Source organism: Cyprinus carpio, chromosome A13 (genome assembly GCF_018340385.1).
Source record: "Cyprinus carpio isolate SPL01 chromosome A13, ASM1834038v1, whole genome shotgun sequence".
Classification (NCBI taxonomy): Eukaryota; Metazoa; Chordata; class Actinopteri; order Cypriniformes; family Cyprinidae; genus Cyprinus; species Cyprinus carpio.
In genome coordinates, this window is record NC_056584.1 from 6,157,695 (window position 1) to 6,177,299 (window position 19,605).

Genomic DNA, 19,605 nt, shown 5'->3' on the forward strand with positions numbered 1-19,605 from the left:
TGCACACTTGGTATTAAGCCAAAAGTGTGCCAAGAAAATATCCTCCACATCACTACACCACCACCACCAGCCTGAACCACTGATTACAATTGATTCAAGGAAGGATGGATCCATGCTTTCATGTTGTTTACACCAAATTCTGTCCATATCAGACTCGTCATAAGAAATCCAGACTCAGGCAACCCTTTTTCAATTTTCTGTTGTCCAGTTTTGGCGAGCCCATGTGAATTATATTGAGCTGCTGTAGCCCATCTGCTTCAAAGTTCAATGTGTTGTGCCTTCAAAGATGCCTCAGTTGTAACAAGTGATTGAGTTATTTTAGTAGTTCTTTTATTTTTGAGTTATTTTTAGGTTATTTGAGCTGCCTTTTTATCAGCTTGAACCAGTCTGGCCATTCTCCTCTAACCTCTGGCGTCATCAAGGCATTTACAGCCATAGAACTGTCTCTCACTGGACATTTCTCTTTTTCAAAACAACCTCTGTAAACCATTGAGATGGTTGTGCATAAAACTCCCAGTAGATCAGCAATTTCTGAAATTAGGTCTGCCGGTCTGGTCACGCCACATTCAAAGTCACTTAAACCAGCTTTATTCCTCATTCTGATGCTCAGTTTAAACTTCAGAAGATCCTTTTGACCATGCAGTTACTGCTATGTGATTGGCTGATTAGATATTTGCATTAACAAGCAGCTGAACAGGTGAACCTAATAAACCAAGTTGCAGGAGTGTGTAAATAAACCATGGATGTTACAGTTCACTGACTCTCAGTAAATGCATATTTAGAGTTGTACATTACAGGTGCATCGACATCTATGAAACTATTTCCACTATGTTTTTCTCAGAGCAGCATTCATTATGCTACATCAAATGATTTGAGTTGTGACCATGTTTAGGTTTAGCAAAACGTTACTGTTCAGAGCATCAGCTACTGTTATGTGCAGTATTAATACAAAATACTGTGGGTATTATTTAATCTCTTTAATTGGAGTCTAAATTCCAAGTATTAAACATATCCTGGCATGACACCTCAGATCACAAATAAGGACAACAACGTTTCTTTATTTTCTCTTTACAAGAACCCTTTAAATAAGAAGCTCACATAAAGAAGACAACATAATGAGAGAGCAGAAAACCCTCACCCCCCTAAACCATAGCTTTAAATAGCAGGAATCAGACTGCACCACAATGGCTGGCTAAATATGAATTAGGGAAAAAAAGATTGCATGCACCATGACAATCTTTCTCATCTTCAAATTAAATACCATTGCATTTCAGTATTTCTATGCACTTTGCTTTCTGATCAAGATTTCTCTATCGAGTCTTGATAAAGACTTTCTTTGCAACTGTGAAAATATTTGTAAAAAATTATGCAACAAGACCTAAAAACAGAAGTGTGATGTCACTCTGAATCTGAGACAGTCTGTGAGGACAACCAGTGCAAATAGCAAGCTGCATTTAATGTCAACAGGGTTTTTGAAGAATAATTATTAGTATCAGCATCCTTAAGGAATTCTTACATATTCTGAATAAACCATTCTAATAATAGGAGGTCTTATGTACTGTAACCCTTAACAAAAAATTATTAAGACAGGTGTAGATTGAATTGGATAGTGTCAAAATTGTCTCATAATAATACGAGCCAAAATCAAGTGAAGCCACCCTTTTAGGTCTGTTCGACAGCATCAGGAATAACATGAGATACAAACTGAGCTCAGACCTATGGTGCTCAACAGAGACTGCTTCATGATTTTGTGTTGCCCTGACCCTACATATGTACACCAGCCTCACTGGACTGTACTACTGACTCAATAGACAAATATATATATAATCACTGGGACTGTACAACTGCAGCTATTGACTTGATGGTGGCATTTACAACAGCACTTGCAACAACGGGAACATCTCTGGCTACTCTCTGGATGGGTGGGATGTTAGGTCCTTCTAAGGTGTCCAGAATACCTGAAACAGAAAGACACAGCAATGACAAAGCCTGTAACACTGCACAACTTGACTGTAGCTTAGGCTTTTGATCATGACAATGATCGTGTAGAGTAATGCATGTATAAGACTTCACATAAGACAGAAGACGTTCATGCACAGGTAAGAACTACATGTGCACCATGTTTCAGAGTAAAACTGTTAGTTTTTAAATTGGAATATTTTATTTTTATTTGAATTTGAATTTCTATTGATCACAATAGTTCACAATAATGATTTGTTTCTTTTTATTTTTGTTATTGATGTATGGGGATGTTATGTTTATTTTCTAATTGTATTCATTTGTTTTATAGTCTTTCAGTAAGCAATTCAGTGCTCCAGTGATATATTTTAACTATCCTATTGTTACCTTCCTTAGGTTAGTATTTTGGATTTAACTGCATTTGCCATGAGAGTAATATAATTGATACTTACTAGGCTATATAAGGGTAATTTTATTGATATTTGCATGTTGTGAAAAAGTTCATTATTTTCCATAATGGAATGATAAAAATTAAACTTTCATATATTTTAGATTCATTGCACACCAACTGAAATATTTCAGGTCTTTTATTGTTTTAATACTGATGATTTTGGCATACAGCTCATGAAAACCCAAAATTCCTATCTCAAAAAATTAGCATATCATGAAAAGGTTCTCTAAACGAGCTATTAACCTAATCATCTGAATCAACTAATTAACTCTAAACACCTGCAAAAGATTCCTGAGGCTTTTAAAAACTCCCAGCCTGGTTCATTACTCAAAACCGCAATCATGGGTAAGAGGTTAACCCAGGAGGCCATCATTGACACCCTCAAGCGAGAGGGTAAGACACAGAAAGAAATTTCTGAATGAATAGGCTGTTCCCAGAGTGCTGTATCAAGGCACCTCAGTGGGAAGTCTGTGGGAAGGAAAAAGTGTGGCAAAAAACGCTGCACAACGAGAAGAGGTGACCGGACCCTGAGGAAGATTGTGGAGAAGGACCGATTCCAGACCTTGGGGGACCTGCGGAAGCAGTGGACTGAGTCTGGAGTAGAAACATCCAGAGACACCGTGCACAGGCGTGTGCTTTTGAACCGGAAACAGCGGCAGAAGCGCCTGACCTGGGCTACAGAGAAGCAGCACTGGACTGTTGCTCAGTGGTCCAAAGTACTTTTTTCGGATGAAAGCAAATTTTGCATGTCATTCGGAAATCAAGGTGCCAGAGTCTGGAGGAAGACTGGGGAGAAGGAAATGCCAAAATGCCTGAAGTCCAGTGTCAAGTACCCACAGTCAGTGATGGTCTGGGGTGCCATGTCAGCTGCTGGTGTTGGTCCACTGTGTTTTATCAAGGGCAGGGTCAATGCAGCTAGCTATCAGGAGATTTTGGAGCACTTCATGCTTCCATCTGCTGAAAAGCTTTATGGAGATGAAGATTTCGTTTTTCAGCACGACCTGGCACCTGCTCACAGTGCCAAAACCACTGGTAAATGGTTTACTGACCATGGTATTACTGTGCTCAATTGGGCTGCCAACTCTCCTGACCTGAACCCCATAGAGAATCTGTGGGATATTGTGAAGAGAAAGTTGAGAGACGCAAGACCCAACACTCTGGATGAGCTTAAGGCCGCTATCGAAGCATCCTGGGCCTCCATAACACCTCAGCAGTGCCACAGGCTGATTGCCTCCATGCCACGCCGCATTGAAGCAGTCATTTCTGCAAAAGGATTCCCGACCAAGTATTGAGTGCATAACTGAACATAATTATTTGAAGGTTGACTTTTTTTGTATTAAAAAACACTTTTCTTTTATTGGTCGGATGAAATATGCTAATTTTTTGAGATAGGAATGTTTGGGTTTTCATGAGCTGTATGCCAAAATCATCAGTATTAAAACAATAAAAGACCTGAAATATTTCAGTTGGTGTGCAATGAATCTAAAATATATGACAGTTTAATTTTTATCATTACATTATGGAAAATAATGAACTTTTTCACAATATGCTAATTTTTTGAGAAGGACCTGTATGAGAGTAATATAATTGATACTTATTTGGATTTGTAATGTGTTTGCTGTAGATGTACTGTAAAGTAGTAATATTGCAATTATTTTAATGCAACTTTTATTTCTGTCCTTTGTATCATCACTCATGGATGTTTCTGCATGCATGTATTAAAATGTTTTATAAAATGTTTTGTATATAAATATGTTTAAGCAAATACTGTGGTATATTACAATGTATTGTTATATTAGTGCATATGAATGAATAAACATGAATAAATGTTTCTTTGTGTTCATTTAACACTGAAAAGTGAGGAAATTTGTTTTTTATTTCCAATTATTTTTACTAGATTTTAACTGTGCTTTTGTTTTTTTTTGTTTTTAATTGTTTTATTTTTTGAAATTTTTTTTATTTTTGTATTTTAGTTTTAGGACTCGTGTCTTACCTTCAACCATCTTATGGTAAGCAAAGTGCAGATAGAGCAGAAAAAGCATGTGAAGAGCAGCCAGGGTCCCACACAAGATGAGGCGAGGAGTCTGACCAACAGTACGGGAAATCAGCACAGCCACCTGTGAGAAAGACAACAAATCAATGAAGATTAAATATGATATGGTGACTACACATCTTACAGTAATACATGCATAATCTTAGCCCTCGTTCAATTTTTCTTTACCATGCGTAGAGTAGAGAGTCCTCCAATCACCAGCCAGAGAAAGTAGAAGAGCGAGTGGAAGTGGACATTGTAAGTGATGAAAAGGACCATACAGTGGCCAAAGAGACCGTAACCCTGAAAACAAAGATATTATGAGACACACAGTCTAAACAAACCGTAAGCTAAACAGCCCTAACATGAAGTGGGCATGTCATATACTCTCTTCATGGGAAATGTGAGGTACGTACTAGCAAAGACAACATCTGCAGCATGGTAATCTGAGCGTTGCACAGGTAAGAAAGGAAATAGATGAAGGAAGACACTCCCAGCCAGTATCCAAAACAGGTTCCAATGGCAGTTCCCATCAGCGTGCCTTCTCTCTGTTTCAACAAACAAACAAAAACATTTGATCATAAGGGTGTGCAATATCACGATTTTTGATCATGGACCATTAAAATGTCTCCATGATCTGCTTGTGAAGAAATATCGTAGTATCGTGCTGCAGAGCACAATCTATCAGTTGCAGTTCGGGCACCACTGTCACAATATGCTGTACGACGTCACACACATTCACATCAAATGTTAACACAATGGTAGAGTTACACTAACGGGACACTGAGCTTATCACAAAAGTGCATTATTAAATTGCCAGTTAAACATTTCATTCACATGCTGTTCTGACAAAGTTTACATATAAACTATGTAGTCACGCTATTGGTTATGTCTAAAGTAAAGTAAACATTTGAGAGAAAAACAGATGCATGCCTTTATATAAGATGTGTGCAGGTCTTAAAGTGACAGCAGACTAATAGTACTAAACATGATGTCACTTGTCATTAACCCCAAAATTTTATTTCTGTGATTATTTACTCACTCTCATGTTGTCCCAAACCTGTATTAATTTATTTCTTGTGCTGAACACAAAAGAAGATATTTTGAAGAATGTGGGTAACCAAACAGTTGCTGGTCCCCATAGACTTTGATAGTGGGGAAAAAAAAATACTATGAAAGTCACCGGGGACCAGCAACTGTTTGGTTACCCAGAATCTTCAAAATAACTTTTATGTTCAACAGAAGAATAAAATTCATTCAGGTTTAAAACAACTTTATAGAGAATTAATCATCACAAAATTTTCATTTTTGGCTGAACTATCCCTTTAATGTTAATAAACATATAATAAAGAGAAAAATCACTCACTGCTCTTGACTGAAGAACTTTAATACAGTTGTTTTATTAAGAATCAACGTATAATTTATACAGTGAAGTGTATATAGTGTTAAATATAAATCGTTCAATGTTCTTGAGTGTAGAACTTTAATAAAGTTGTATCGTGATTTTTCTGTGAAATTTGATCACAATGTGAAATTTTGACAAAGACAAATGTGTGGAAAGTTGCTTACAATAACGGTTCCTGATGTCTTCATGCCATGGAGCAGAATAGCCACCATTGTGAACACCAGCATCATTGGTCCATACAGCTCTCCAGCAACTTTCTGTGTTTAAAAGATAAAAAAAAAATGAACTAATGAAGAATAAGTTCTCATAACTACTGTTACAAGTCTGCACTGGCCAGTTCAGCTATTCAAAAAGCTCAAAACTAAATAAAATATGCAGTGCGACAATAAAGAAAAGACATGCAGATATGCAAAATACAAGTAAATAGCTACAAATAAATACCCCTGTAAAGTTTGCAATAGAAAATAATAGCAAGAAAAATAAATGTGTTTACACACTAAAACTCCTAATAATTATTAAGATGATAAAACTATTTAAATGCTTAGTTTAATGATCAAAGCTCTTTAGTTTTAAATGTTATAGTTTTTGTTATTTTTGTTTTTAATTTATGTTTTTTTTAGGTTTAATTTATGTACCACACACATTTTAACCAAAAAGACCACAACATTTTTAAAAAAAGACCACAACTTTTTAAAACTATACTAAAAGACCATTTACTTACTAAAATAAAACAAGTTTTAATTATGTTGATCATTTAGAGGCCTTAGAAAGCTGTCTATACTAAAAGACCATTTACTTACTAAAAGTATAAATTCACAGTTATTTGTCTTTTAAGGTTTGATAAAGTGTGCTTTTTAAATACAATTAAACTTGAATTCATTTTTTAAAATTGATCAAGTGTCTTACCTGTGGAAAGTTGATGATCCGGACTGGGATCAAGGATTCGATCAACCTGTGGATCAAGCAGCTGGTTAACTGAGCCAGAATCAGTGATGCTGACATCGCAAAACCACTGTTAGAATGGCATGCATCTTACCTGTTTCTGACTTGAATAGGCTCCACATCAAAGTACGGCCGGAGAATGTCAATATTGGCGTAGAGATTAAATGCTTTCGAGGCCTGACGCTTTCCTGCCTGCCATACCTGCGTGGACACAAGATATATTAGTACTCTCGTCTACACGAAGCCAAACAGAACTATTTAAAGCAAAGCCAAAACGGTGTAATATAGATTTCACAGTAGCATTTATCACTCATATCCATTCAGAAATGTGCTTGATACCTCATTTCATGCTCGTGCGAATCATCAAGTGAATGAAAGCTCACCTCATCAGCCACCTGTCTGCCCAGCTGCCCCTTCAAGCCCTTCATCCCGAGGAAGTCCCCATATTCCCCGTTGTCCTCCTCCGTAGCTGCGGCCTCGGCTGTCACCTCCTCCTCCTCCTTCATACGCTGATGCATCTCCCCCATATCCTCAAAGCTGGAACCAGAGGTGTCGTCCATATTCTCCATGTCTATCACCGCCGAGCCCCTGCCCTGGGGTCAGTCACATTAAAGAACGAACGCTGGTTTAAAAAGTCTCACTTCGTAATTTGGTGAAAAACTCATGCTTCCATCTACGCATTTGTAATACAGGACATGTTTATTTTTCGCACAATTTACTAAAGACTATGACATATTGTGGATGTTAAACTGCAATAATGTTTTTTTTTTTATGGTATAATGGCAACACTGTGGTTATCTGTACATACACCAATCTAACAGCATGTTTCAGAGCTTTGTTTTTTATGCACAATTATTTGCCTCCTCCACTTTATTCTAGTGTGCATGTACAAAATTGTTTACCACAATTTATTATATTTCATGCAAAATAGAGGAATGTGAATGAAAATGCACATACACGCCATATTATACATCAAGATACAATAAAATATGCATAGTGCCAGCACAACACTTTCACGCGCTCGAGGTCAGATTAAGCAAAACGCACTAAGCTTGATTAAGAGAGAGAACAAATGCGTGTATTTCAGAAGTTGTGTCGCTGTAATGAAGATGAGCTGAGGTGAATTACCTGGATAATGTTGTTATCAAAACTGCCCCATGGTTCCGTGTTCGTGTCCGTGCTCGTGCTTCCTTGTGATGCCGACATGGTTTTGCACAAACAGGTTCGAGAATATAATAATGAAGGTTAGCGGCCGGAATGTCAAGAGGTTACTGTCTATAGTCTGATTCTGGTGCTCATTGTAGTTTAGCAACGAAGAGGTTTGTGTGAATTGTTTTGCCAGCTGTACGGCGCTGGGCTGAAATTGTGACGCGATGACGACAACATTCCTGATTCTACTTCCGCGAATAAAGTACTTCCGCGTTTGATCAGTCTTGGAACATATACAAGTCTCACATTATTCCATTATTTTCACGTTAACTCGTATTTTACCACATAGATATTAATTACCTACAAAACATTGTTGTTTTAAACTGTCAACATCGGGTAAGTATACCATGTCAAATTAAAAGTCATGTGACGTGTTCTCATGCGTGGTGTTTTGTGATATATATATATTTTTCCCCTCATTTTATTTGATATGAAATAAAATATTTCTAATTAGCTAAGCTTTCTGATTTTAAAAAAATAAAATAAAAATAAATAAATAAAATGGAGTGGGTAGTAGATTGCATAATTATTTCGAACAGATTTGTTCATGTTTAGCTTTAGCATCGTTAAAAACTCTTCTTGCTCAAGGCACGTATTTGTATTAAAATATCTGAAATCTTTGTATTTATATTTTTATGATTTTTTTAAAATTATTATTTGTTCTGTATTTTTAGATTTTTATGTATTTATTTTATTATTATTGTTTGTTTATTTTTTCCACAACTTGTTTTCACAGGCCACTAGATGGTGGCATTACATTTGAGAACAAAAATTGAGAACGCAGTGGTATCGCGAGATTATGGTCTCGCGGGATTCTCCAAATCTCCTTCGGCTTTGACATTAGCCTCACGGGCGGCGTAGCGCATGAGGGTCCTCGTCACTGCTTTCTAGCAGAAGCCTTTATTATATTAACATCACCTTCGTTTTCATACATACAAGGTCAGCCGGTAGTCCAGGTATGTTACACATCGGGACTCCACAATGACATGTTTGTTTTGAGAATTAATTTGACTCTTAGCTAAAGCGGCGTCGGAATGTTAATCTGGGTTAGTGGAGGTGAGTGCACGCGAGCTCGCTATGTTTCTAACCAGTCAGGCTTTCTTCTGTGTTGTTACGGTGATATGTTTAAAAGCTCGATAAATGTCTACTTAATCTGAGAATCTATTTAATGACAAGTTTAATATATATGTTTTTTTCGAATTGATTTCAGTTCACTGTGTCCTCGGCAATGTGACACATAAAAGGGGGCTACAGACGGGCGACCTGTAGAATATATTTTCAGTGTCCACTTCAGATATTGATTTTTAATTAATTTATTTTTTTATCGCTTTTTTACGATTTCATATATATTGATAAAGTGTACACGTGTGTGTTCTAATGTTGCGTAATATTCTCAGTCAAGTATTAGATTTTTGACATTGCAAGTAGTGCCTGGTTAGTGCAGTGCAGATATAGATAAAGATAACAATCATCAAAATGACATGTCATTAAGTTATATAAGCATAATTATTTAGTTTGAAGACTTTCACCTCCATCCGAACACTGCTTCATTCTCAAGTGGATTTTTAATTTGTTGGCAATGCATACAGATGTTGTTTTTGCTGTTTTTGCATCTTACCGTGGACTGACACTCACCTTGTATTTGTTTACAGAGCACTGGATATTGTCATTTTCACGATTACATCGTCTCTAGTGAAATAACAATTCTGCATAAAATAAGATGTGGTGTTTAATTGTGGCTGTTATTGTCAGTTTTGACAGTTTCACACTGAACATTGCTACCATTGAGGTCTGTGTCTTTGTAAATATTGGAAGAAGTTCAAAGTTTAAGTCTTACATCAGCATTTTTCCAGTTGCAGTTATTTTATCTTTAAAGGCGAGTCAGCATTTAAAGGTGCTGAATGTAGGATTGTCACCGAGTGGTTGAACTAGGTATTGCAGTCCAAATTCTAAATATTGGAGAGTGCATTTAAGTTTGTGCTGTGTGTGTGTTTTGGGGTCGCTTCTGGAAGTCAACGAGTCCATTGCATTCTGATCGTGTCGTCAGTCGCGCGCCCCTGGGAAGGGGGCCCCGTGTACGTACGTGCGTAATCGGTCGGCCGAGAGAGAGAGGGGCAGTGCGATGAAACAAGTCTCAGAAAAACCGTGAGCACAAGTAGACTTTCATCAAACTAATCGGCACACTTGGACTACACGAGCGTTGTACATTACTTGATTGACAGGACGAGGTAGGAACCGAATCGCTAGATTGACACGCGTTTTAAATAAATCTAGAGTAACTTTAGATGTGAACGCAGTGACTTTCCGTGAACGCCATTTTTGATGAGCATCTGCTATTCTGTTTTTGTATTAATAATGCCAAACAGTGAATTCATAATAAATATCCATAAGCGTGGCTATTATGTACACTAACCAAAAAGTGCCATGGTGTTACTGTTGGTTTTTGACGTGTATTGCATGCCTTTTTGACATGTTGTTGTGTTTTATTAAATCTCAGAGAGATTTATTAACAGATATCTGTAAAAGTGTGTTTGTTAGATCAAGCTGTTTTAATTCAGATGTCCAGATAAGGTCTTGTTTCCTGTTTTTCTGCTTTATAATCCATGCATGCAGTCAGGATGGAAGAATCTGGATCTGTGCAGAGACTGGGCTCTCGTTCCGTCCACTGCATGCAGATGTTGCTGATTTATGCTTCTCAAAGATGTTTGTTTTTCTGTATTATTTGATTTCATTACATAAATAGCACCGTCAGTTATTAGTCTTTTTAAGGTTTAAACAATAGCTCAAAAGCATCTTAGATCAGACACAGCAGGAAGACTACTCTTCCTGTTCTGATGGGTGTATGCACTTTGTTTTTTCAGTCACTGTTGTTATTTTAATCGTTGTGTTGCACGAATTTTCCAGGTGATGTTTTGTTTTGTTTTTGTGATTTGTTTTTTCAGTTTGTTTTTTTATTTTAATCGTTGTGTTGCGATTAATCGTTAACCATAATGCTGCAGAATGCGTCTATTGCAGCCGCGCAGTCACCCCTCCCCACACACAAAACGCTTTCTCGCTTGAATTAAAGGGGTTTTAGTCTGAATAAAATGCTAGTAGAAGGATTATAAAATGAATAGATGTGATTATGATGATTTCATAAAATGAAGAGAGCGCGCCATACTTTTGAGGTAGCCTAATTTTACTTTGTTGACTGTTAGTGTTTCCTATCCCGCACGGAGACCGCTGCACACGCCTCTTTAAATGGTTTTGTGGTGATCGTTGTTGTATTTTTAAAACACAATTGCAATGTTTTCAACTGACATTATGGTATTTAAAATAAAATTATCCCAAACGGAACTGTGGCGCGCGTGTGACTGCGCTGCACATTAAGTGAACTACATTGGCGCTGCTGCACCAAAACACACTGTTGCTCACATTAATTTGATCCAGCTGGATTATCTCCTATAAAATGTCAGATTTTTCATTTTTGCATTGCGGTAGGCCTATTGTTTTTTTTAAAATCTGGCATACAGTGCATTAGATAGTGACAGTGCATGCGTGCATAAGGACCAGCGAGCGCTAGATTTATTTGGAGCTCATGTCTCATTCGGCACAAATCCAAATGTTTCCATATTCGCAATGTATTTGAATGTTAAACTATTATTTATAATGTTAACTAGGCTTGTACGCATTCGCATATAGACGAAAGATTTCATGAATTAGGAATTCGCTCGATTTATTAATTTGTTCCCTTATTTAGTTAAATCATGAGTTATTTAGGGAACAAAATTAATGAAACATGGAAAATTGCCACAAATTAATAAGTCTTAGGAACGAATTAACAAGTAATAGGATATAGCCTTTATGTCCTGTGTCCCGCAGCCCTGCAAAGCGCACGATATGAAACAGTTATCTGATGAAATGACTTAGTTACTACATTTCTATTGCTTTTTATGTTGAAGAACTTTTATGTTGTTTCTATTTTAATGTAGGCTACTTTAAAGTTTAAATCACATTAAAAGTTTAATTTGTACATTGTGAATGAATGATGATGCTTTTATAGCTACCGTCATCATCACTCACAGCCGCTCGCACGTGTTTTGCGCATGAGCTGCAAGCAGCCCAACTTTAAATCGGTTAACCGACCATCGACAGACTTAATCGATTGCATCTCTTATCGACAATTAATCGATCATCGATTAATCGTTGACATCCCTTCCAGGAATCGAAGAATTTTGCCCTTGAGACACTGTGCGCTGTATTATATGATACCTCACGTGTATCTCTGAGTTTGGCAGGCACATATCACTGCTGACACATTCGCAGGATGTCAGAGAGGCTTTGAGTTCACAGGAAAAAGGCCTCGGCTGAAGTTTTCTGATATAGGTTTTACACAACCAGTAAAAAGTGTGCACCGTCAAACTCACTCCTAATGTTTTTCACACCAGATTATAATGTGAATCTGAATGAATGCATGTCATGTTTTATAGTATGAGGTGCACTGAACAGTATTGAAGGAGTTCACATTAATGCTGGAAGCATAACGTTTGTACTTGCCTGTCTAACTTATCAATTTAAAAAAATAACATTTAATCAAATAAAATGTATTTGAAGAAATAAAAGATTTATATTTAGATGGAAAAAAATTTCAAGTAGTTAAGCATAATACCTTGGAGCTTTGAATGGTACTCTGTGCAACGCAATGTAATTATAACAAATAAAACAACATAATGGAAATTAAATGAAAGAAATCTGTTTACATACTATTTTTATTAAAATTCACAAAAGTGGATGATTATTGGCCAGCAGGTTAATAACTATCAGACCAATTATCACAAGTTTCCAAATATTTTTTTTTACTAATAACTAATTGTCACAAATATTGCCACCATAAACAATTTTAAAATGTAAACAAATTGAAGACTAAAAACTGTAATGCAGTTATGACATATTTTAAATGCATGTCATTCCAAACCTGTATGAATTTATTTCTTCTGTGGAACATGATAGATTTTTTTAAATTATACTGTTTTATTATTATTAGTAGTGGAATTTGGAACATCAATGGTAACCCAAAACTGTTTGGTTGGTAACATTTCAAATGATGAACATGTCTGGGTGAACAATGGTTTTTGCCAGTCATTTGAGAATAGAGAGCGAAGTGATTGATTTCAGCTGGTGTGTTGTGTTTGTCCGCAGCATGTCATCCGTGGGGCAGAGAGAAAAGGCTGCCCTCAGGCAGTGCATTCAGGCCCGGGCCCAGCTGGACGAGGCCATCGCTGGGGTCATCAGAGCTGAAGTTCAGCTTCGGAGCAACTCCAGAGAGGTGAGATACAGCAGTGTTGTTGTCCTGTGTGTTTTCAATGTCATTAAGTAAAGATGTGAAGCACTGGTCTATATTTAATCTTTCATTTATATACTTTACTCTTAAATCATGCTTGTGTTATTAACAGTTTAGTGTCTCAGCCGTAAACATTATTTATCTTTTCTTACTGCTTTTATCTTTTCTAGTGGGTGTGAACACTGGCTTTAAACATTGTGGCTTCATAAAGTGCTTTAGGTTCATTTAGTGCACAGTGAGATGTTATTGTCTTGTTTGTGTTATAAACATGAAAACATTCAAGCATATGACATAATTTGTCACACCTCACAAGCACAGGTAATAATTACTATTTAGGTGCAGGTAGTCTGAAGGGAGTAGGGCTTACTAGACCACAGCTAAACAAGTTCAGAAGTGTTAACAATTGAGAAATTGTTTAAAAAAATAGTATATAGGATTTACACTCTTACACACTTAAGCTCTGTTGAAAACCTCAGTGGATTTCCCTACAATCTCTCAAAACAGCAGCTTCAGACTTTTTCCCTGTCTTGAGTGAATTATTGTATTATTGTAGACCCAGGCTGTCCTTCAGCGTGTAGGAGGTGGGGACTTCTTATTCATCACGGCAGGAGTTTTAAAAGCTGCTTGGCATCTGAGTGCTTTCAAATCAAAGGCAGACGTGACGGGACTTGCACCTGCTAGCATTTACACGCATTTTTGCCTCTGTCTGCTTCCTCACAGGTGAAGTCTCAGCTGCACAGCTGTATCAGTAGACATCTGGAGATCCTTCGCTCTCGTGAGGTCTGGCTGTTGGAGCAGATTGATCTGGTGGAGCAGCTCAAAGGAGAAACTTTACATCAGCAGCTACAGCAGCTTCATTTGGTGAGTTTGAAGGATTTTTACTGAGCATTTTTCAGTTTGGACAAGAAGTACATGTAATCATTTGTACACACAGCCATCTGTCAAGTCAGGAAAATTGAGCTGTTTTTTATTTTCAAAGTCGAGACTAAAATAAAACAGTACAGGTAGTTTTGAGATCTGTATTACGAAGCAACAATTCTGAGAAATGTAATTTAAATATTGAGTCTGAAAACTGAAACTTAGATTTAAAGTAGAAGTGAAGCTTTTCTGCTTCAGTTGAGTAACTGTAAGGCTGAAATGATTGTTCTCTCATGGTTTTGTTTCATAGCTGAAAGGCCAGTTTGACATCCTCATTCATCAGCTGGAGTACTCCAGTAGTAATAATCTTGCCCCCCAGTTTACCAACTGCCTGGAAAAGTAAGAACCAGATCTACTACTAGAATGATTTAGTTTTGTATATCTGCTTTCAGCATGTTAAATGACTGTTAAATGACACGATAGTGAGTTTAAATCTCTCTGTGAATCTCCAAGCAATCTACAATAATTTTCAGCCCCAAAATGTCTATGTAGATGTTGGAAATGTCTTGGATAATAATGGGTTTGAAACGCGTCTTTTGTCATTCCAGGCTTTCTTCTCTCAATCTGACTCCTGAAGAAACCCCAGAGATGAGTTTCCAAGCAGATGCACGCAGCTTGCGCCAGGCTATCACATCCTTTGGGACCATTTCCACCCAGGTTTGTGAATTGCAGACTTGGAAACCAAGGCTTGTGGTTAATGTAGATTGATAGCTGTAATAAGACAATTTAGCAACAATACCATTTATTTTTAGTATGCTGACTGCTATTTAGGGCTAGAACAATCTTAATATTTTTAGCCTTTTCACAGTATATCTCAATGTGTTTGATTTGAAATGGCTTCAATTTGAATGATTTTTGTCTAAATTTTGACCAGACATCCACCGTAGTTGAGTAGATTCAAATCATTTAATGCAAGAACTATAATACAGCAATAATCATTTTAAAATAATCAAAGCATTTTTTCAAAACACCCGCATTTATAACTCTTCTCTGCTTTAGCAGAAGGAGACCTCAAACTCTTCTGAGAGACCGTGGCTTCTCCAGGACTGCCCAGTTTCTTGCAAGAGACAGGTTTGTTTTTCATGTTACACTTGGCCTATGTAGCTTCCCACTTGTTCATTTGCATCCATTGTAAAATCCCGGTCTTGTTTACTTAGAAAGTAGATCCTGAATGGGCCACACCTCTGGCTGAGTGGCTTCTAGGAAACCGTTCAGGAAGCAGCGCTCCTACAGGACACCACTTCGACACAGACCTCCAGGACTGGCTGCTTGTTTCCAAGGAATCTCAGGTAAACTGTTATTTTATTTAATTTTTCTCATGTAACCCGAAGGTGATGATAGTCTGATATGAGAACAGATATGTGACCCACTTGTTAAGAACCACTGAATCCACTTGACTGTAGGCAAAGTGCTACTGCTGTTAAATGAACGGCCCATTTTTTTATTTCCACTTTACAGGAAGAGCGACAGTTACCTGCCTTTGACTTCCTAAAAGCTTGGGGCCAGCTTCAAGACCTGGAGTCGTGGCTTCTGAAGGAGAAGTTGCCAGCTCGTGAACGAACCTGTAGCGGAAGCTCGACCTTCTCGATTGAGATGATCGAGGAAAGTGACCTAAACCTGGATGAGGTGGAAGTGGAAGACGAGCAGGAAAAAGGGGACGGCACTGTTGAGGAAGAAGAACTCAGCAAGTGGCTCTTCAGCCCAAGCACGTTCAAGCAAGATAAGACCAGCCCGGTGTCAGATGCTGACCGCTTCAAGCAGATCATCAAACCCTTTTACGAGAGCTTCTCCTCCAGCGATTGGCTACAGAAGTCCGACTGCAGCTCTTGCTGTGCCACACGCAGTGCTGCCGTGGAAATCGAGAACCTAGGAAAGCTCAAGTGCCTAAAGACTCCACCTTCATCTGCTGCCAGCACTCCAATCACCAGTCCAGAAACCATCGAAATGTGGCTTCACAAGACCATCCCTATCGAGACCACCTGCAAAGCCAATGAGACCTGTGCCAGCTACGCTCAGTGTGTCTGTGACGACAATTGTGGAAAAGAGGCCCTTAGTGCTTGGCTCCTCAAGAAAGAGGGTCGAGATAAGAATGGTGTTCCTGTCAATAAGAACGCCCCAAACAAAGCCTCCAGCCAGCAGCAGAAGGTTCAAGCCGTCCTAGAGACGTGGCTGCATCCGAGCAACAGTACCAAGTCCCCTGCCCTGTCATCCCTCTCTGCCTGGGTGACCCCATACAGCAAAACCTCAGACTCTGAGAGCTCCACCCAGGAGCCTTTGCAGAACTGGCTTTTGCCAGCGATGAAGCACATAAGCACAACCACTGAGACGCCAAACGAGCCAAAGAGTGAGAACCATAAAGAGCGAGACAGCAAGGACATCGAGGAGGATAAATGGCTTCTACGCAAGCGGGTGAGTGCACAGGTGAGACTGATGTCTGTTGCTGCCCAGCACAACATACATTTTTTAAAGGGAGAGTTCACCCAAAAATGGAGACACAATGGTTTTATATGATGACCTAATTCAGGATTTCATTCACGTATAAACATTGATCAACACACATATATATGAGGCACATCAAATATGGTAAACGCAAGCTCAACCACACTTGACACGATGATTGGATAACTTTAAAAAAAATTCTTTATGAACTTTTTGAAGAGTCAAAGTTTTGGCTGCTTGGACTTTCAATGGAGGAACAGAAATCTCTCAGGTTTCATTACAAATAAATCTTTTGTGTTTCAAGGGGTCGGCTGATTATGATTTTAATTTTTGAACTTAAGTTAGTGTGTGATGTTGCTGTTAGAGCATAAACAACATCTGCAAAGTTACAACGCTCTGAGTTCAATGCAAAGGGAGATATTTTACATTTATGCATTTAGCAGACGCTTTTATCCAAAGCGACTTACAGTGTATTCAGGCTGTACAAATTTTTTTTTTTTTTTTTACCTAACGTGTTCCCTGGGAATCGAACCCACAACCTTTTGCGCTGCTGATGCATTGCTTTACCACTGAGGCACAGGAACACTATTTTCTTTGAAAGAAATCACTGTTTAAGGACTACAAAAAATGGCTAGTAGGGACTACAACGAGCTTCTTCCTGGGTTTGTGACATCACTGTCCCCGATGTTTACATAAATCCCGCCCCCGGGAACACGCAACTACTCGTAATGGTTGGTGTGGGTGAGTTGTGTGTACGGAATGCATTAGATGGACGGCGAATCACAAACACACACAGCCTGCTAACCAATCAGGGCCCACTGTATATTTCAGAGGGAGGGGCTTCATAGAACCAGGAACTCAACAGACCGTTTTGACGAGAATGGAAACAGAGGTGTACAATATGTGAAAATAATTTTTTTTTTATATAAAAAAATGAAGCATGAACATGTTACACTGCACATAAAACACTAACAAGCTTTCGAAAAAAGCTGATCAACCACCCCTTTCAATAATAAATGAAAGTCTTATGTGTTCGGAACAACATGAACTGATGACAATTTTCATTTTTGAGTGAACTATCCCTTTTCCATCCATAGTATTAGGTTTGAGAATATCATTTTCAAAATTTGGTGCATTTCATATTTTATACATACACCTCATAGCATGTTTTCCTGTGGTTTGTCCAGGAAAGGCTAGGCCTACCCACAGTATGTGACCTGTTTTCCTGCATGAAGCTCAGTGGGGACAAAGAAAAGTGGCTACATCAAACAGCTACACAGGTGAGAAACAATAACAGAAACATTTTCATTTTAATTTTTTTTCTATTCAAAGAAAGTAAAACCATTTTCTCTTCTGTTTTTCAGATATGAATGCAACATCCATAAGCTTCTGGAGATTGACTCCAATGCTATTTAATCACTGATTATTGCACAATATTTTTCTGTAGTGCTCTTTAGCGATCCATTCTTCTGGAGATTGGAAGTGTGATCTGGACTGAGGCTTTTGGTACACCATCACTTGAGGACAGACTACTGTCATTTTGTCCTTTTATTGGCTTAACACAGTTCAATTCCAGTAATGTGGTGGAGACCGATGTGTTTTTATTAGAATTCACTAATGTCATTTAGAAATCACGAGGAAATGGACCAGATTGGTGCATACAAAACAAATACTTTTTTTCCCCATGGAGGCATAGTTGGTGAGGGGGTTTGAGAAGAACTGAAGCAAAAAATGAATCTATATTAATTTTAATCACACACAATTACAGCTTTTATTATTCACATTTTAGAACTCAGTCTTGCACATATAGAGGAAGTCATGCCTTAAAGCAGAGAGTGATTTCCTCCAATTCTTTAAATATATATTTATATAAAATTTTACTATTTTCATAAGTATAGAATGAGCTTCACTTGCCGTTTATTTTACTTTATTTCAATAATTCAATTATATACTTTAGGGGCATATAAAAATCATGTACCGACTAAACATAGCATAACTTCTGTTATTGAAACCTCGAGAAGTCTGATCACTCGTGCCTGACATCGAATGTGTAGCAATGCTTGTTGTCAGTCCACCTTATCATTTCTGCTGTGTCATGTGTGTGTTCTTGGTGTTAGGCTCAAATTTGTGGTAAATGTTTAGAATAGAATCAATATAGTTCTTTTTATATGGAATTGGTCATATAATAACCACTGGTGTTGCTTGATGCCTCTGCTGTGAACCACCCTGTCAGCATGAAAGACCAGATTTATTCTTTCCACTTGCAGAGCAAAGACTGGTTCAAAAATGAAACTGCTTCTTTTAGATAGAATAAAGAAGTTTTTATATGTCATCTCATGTTCCAGTCGTTCAGTAAGTAATGGACTAAGGAATTGGTACACAAACTAACAATGCAAAAATCTTTTTTTTTTTGTCAGCATGTCCCAGTGTTGGACTCCAGTATTGCACATGTATACATATGTAGATCTAAAATACTGCTTACGTGATCTCTAAAGCTAATGATCAAATGAATAAATAAAAGTACATAAACGTGTTTCCTGTCATAAAGTGACTGATTTCAAGCTTCTGTTTCCTAACACAATAAAAGTTAATGCTCACAGAAAAAGGAACCTAAACAGAAAAGAAAATGCCATTTGAGGCCATTTAAACCTCATTTCAACAACAACATTATAGTGAACACTCCGCTGAGTTCAGAACACAGATCTAGAAAGAAACCTTTCTAGCACAAATTTATTTAATTTTTAGCAATGTTGATAAATATTTTCTTCTAGTTACAAATATACATTCTGGTGTCCGTTAACATGGTGCTGATGGAATGACATGGCGGTGTATCCAAGTATCATTTCCTACATTCATAATTACCAAATATTACAGCAAAGATAAATATTACTTGCTGCACTATTGTTACTTTATAAATTATATACACACAC

The 19,605-nt window shown here is 37.7% G+C and overlaps 2 protein-coding genes across 6 annotated transcripts; one reads left to right on the top strand and one right to left on the bottom strand.

Annotated features, from left to right (window-relative positions):
- Positions 1–1,038: 1,038 nt before the first annotated feature.
- On the bottom strand, positions 1,039–8,181 carry LOC109046254 (protein YIPF3-like). The gene is made up of 9 exons (XM_042768478.1): positions 7,918–8,181; positions 7,173–7,382; positions 6,884–6,990; positions 6,754–6,799; positions 6,012–6,104; positions 4,859–4,990; positions 4,632–4,745; positions 4,404–4,527; positions 1,039–1,958 (listed from the first exon to the last, which is right to left on the bottom strand). The coding sequence occupies exons 1-9, from the start codon at positions 7,993–7,995 to the stop codon at positions 1,828–1,830; spliced, it is 1,035 nt and encodes a 344-aa protein (XP_042624412.1). The 5' UTR covers positions 7,996–8,181; the 3' UTR covers positions 1,039–1,827.
- A 131-nt stretch (positions 8,182–8,312) lies between these two features.
- Positions 8,313–19,208, top strand: LOC109045959 (nuclear receptor coactivator 4-like). 5 transcript variants are annotated; one of them, XM_042768477.1, is made up of 10 exons: positions 8,313–8,334; positions 13,177–13,303; positions 14,039–14,179; positions 14,487–14,575; positions 14,785–14,893; positions 15,236–15,307; positions 15,394–15,525; positions 15,695–16,657; positions 17,863–17,955; positions 18,040–19,208. In XM_042768477.1, the coding sequence occupies exons 2-10, from the start codon at positions 13,178–13,180 to the stop codon at positions 18,043–18,045; spliced, it is 1,731 nt and encodes a 576-aa protein (XP_042624411.1). In that variant the 5' UTR covers positions 8,313–8,334; position 13,177; the 3' UTR covers positions 18,046–19,208. The 5 variants fall into 5 exon arrangements, with proteins under 5 accessions (XP_042624411.1, XP_018919302.1, XP_018919306.1 ...); XM_019063757.2 differs by lacking the exon at positions 8,313–8,334 and adding an exon at positions 8,798–8,954; XM_019063761.2 differs by lacking the exon at positions 8,313–8,334 and adding an exon at positions 8,798–8,954 and having other exon boundaries at positions 15,239–15,307.
- The last annotated feature ends 397 nt before the right edge of the window (positions 19,209–19,605 follow it).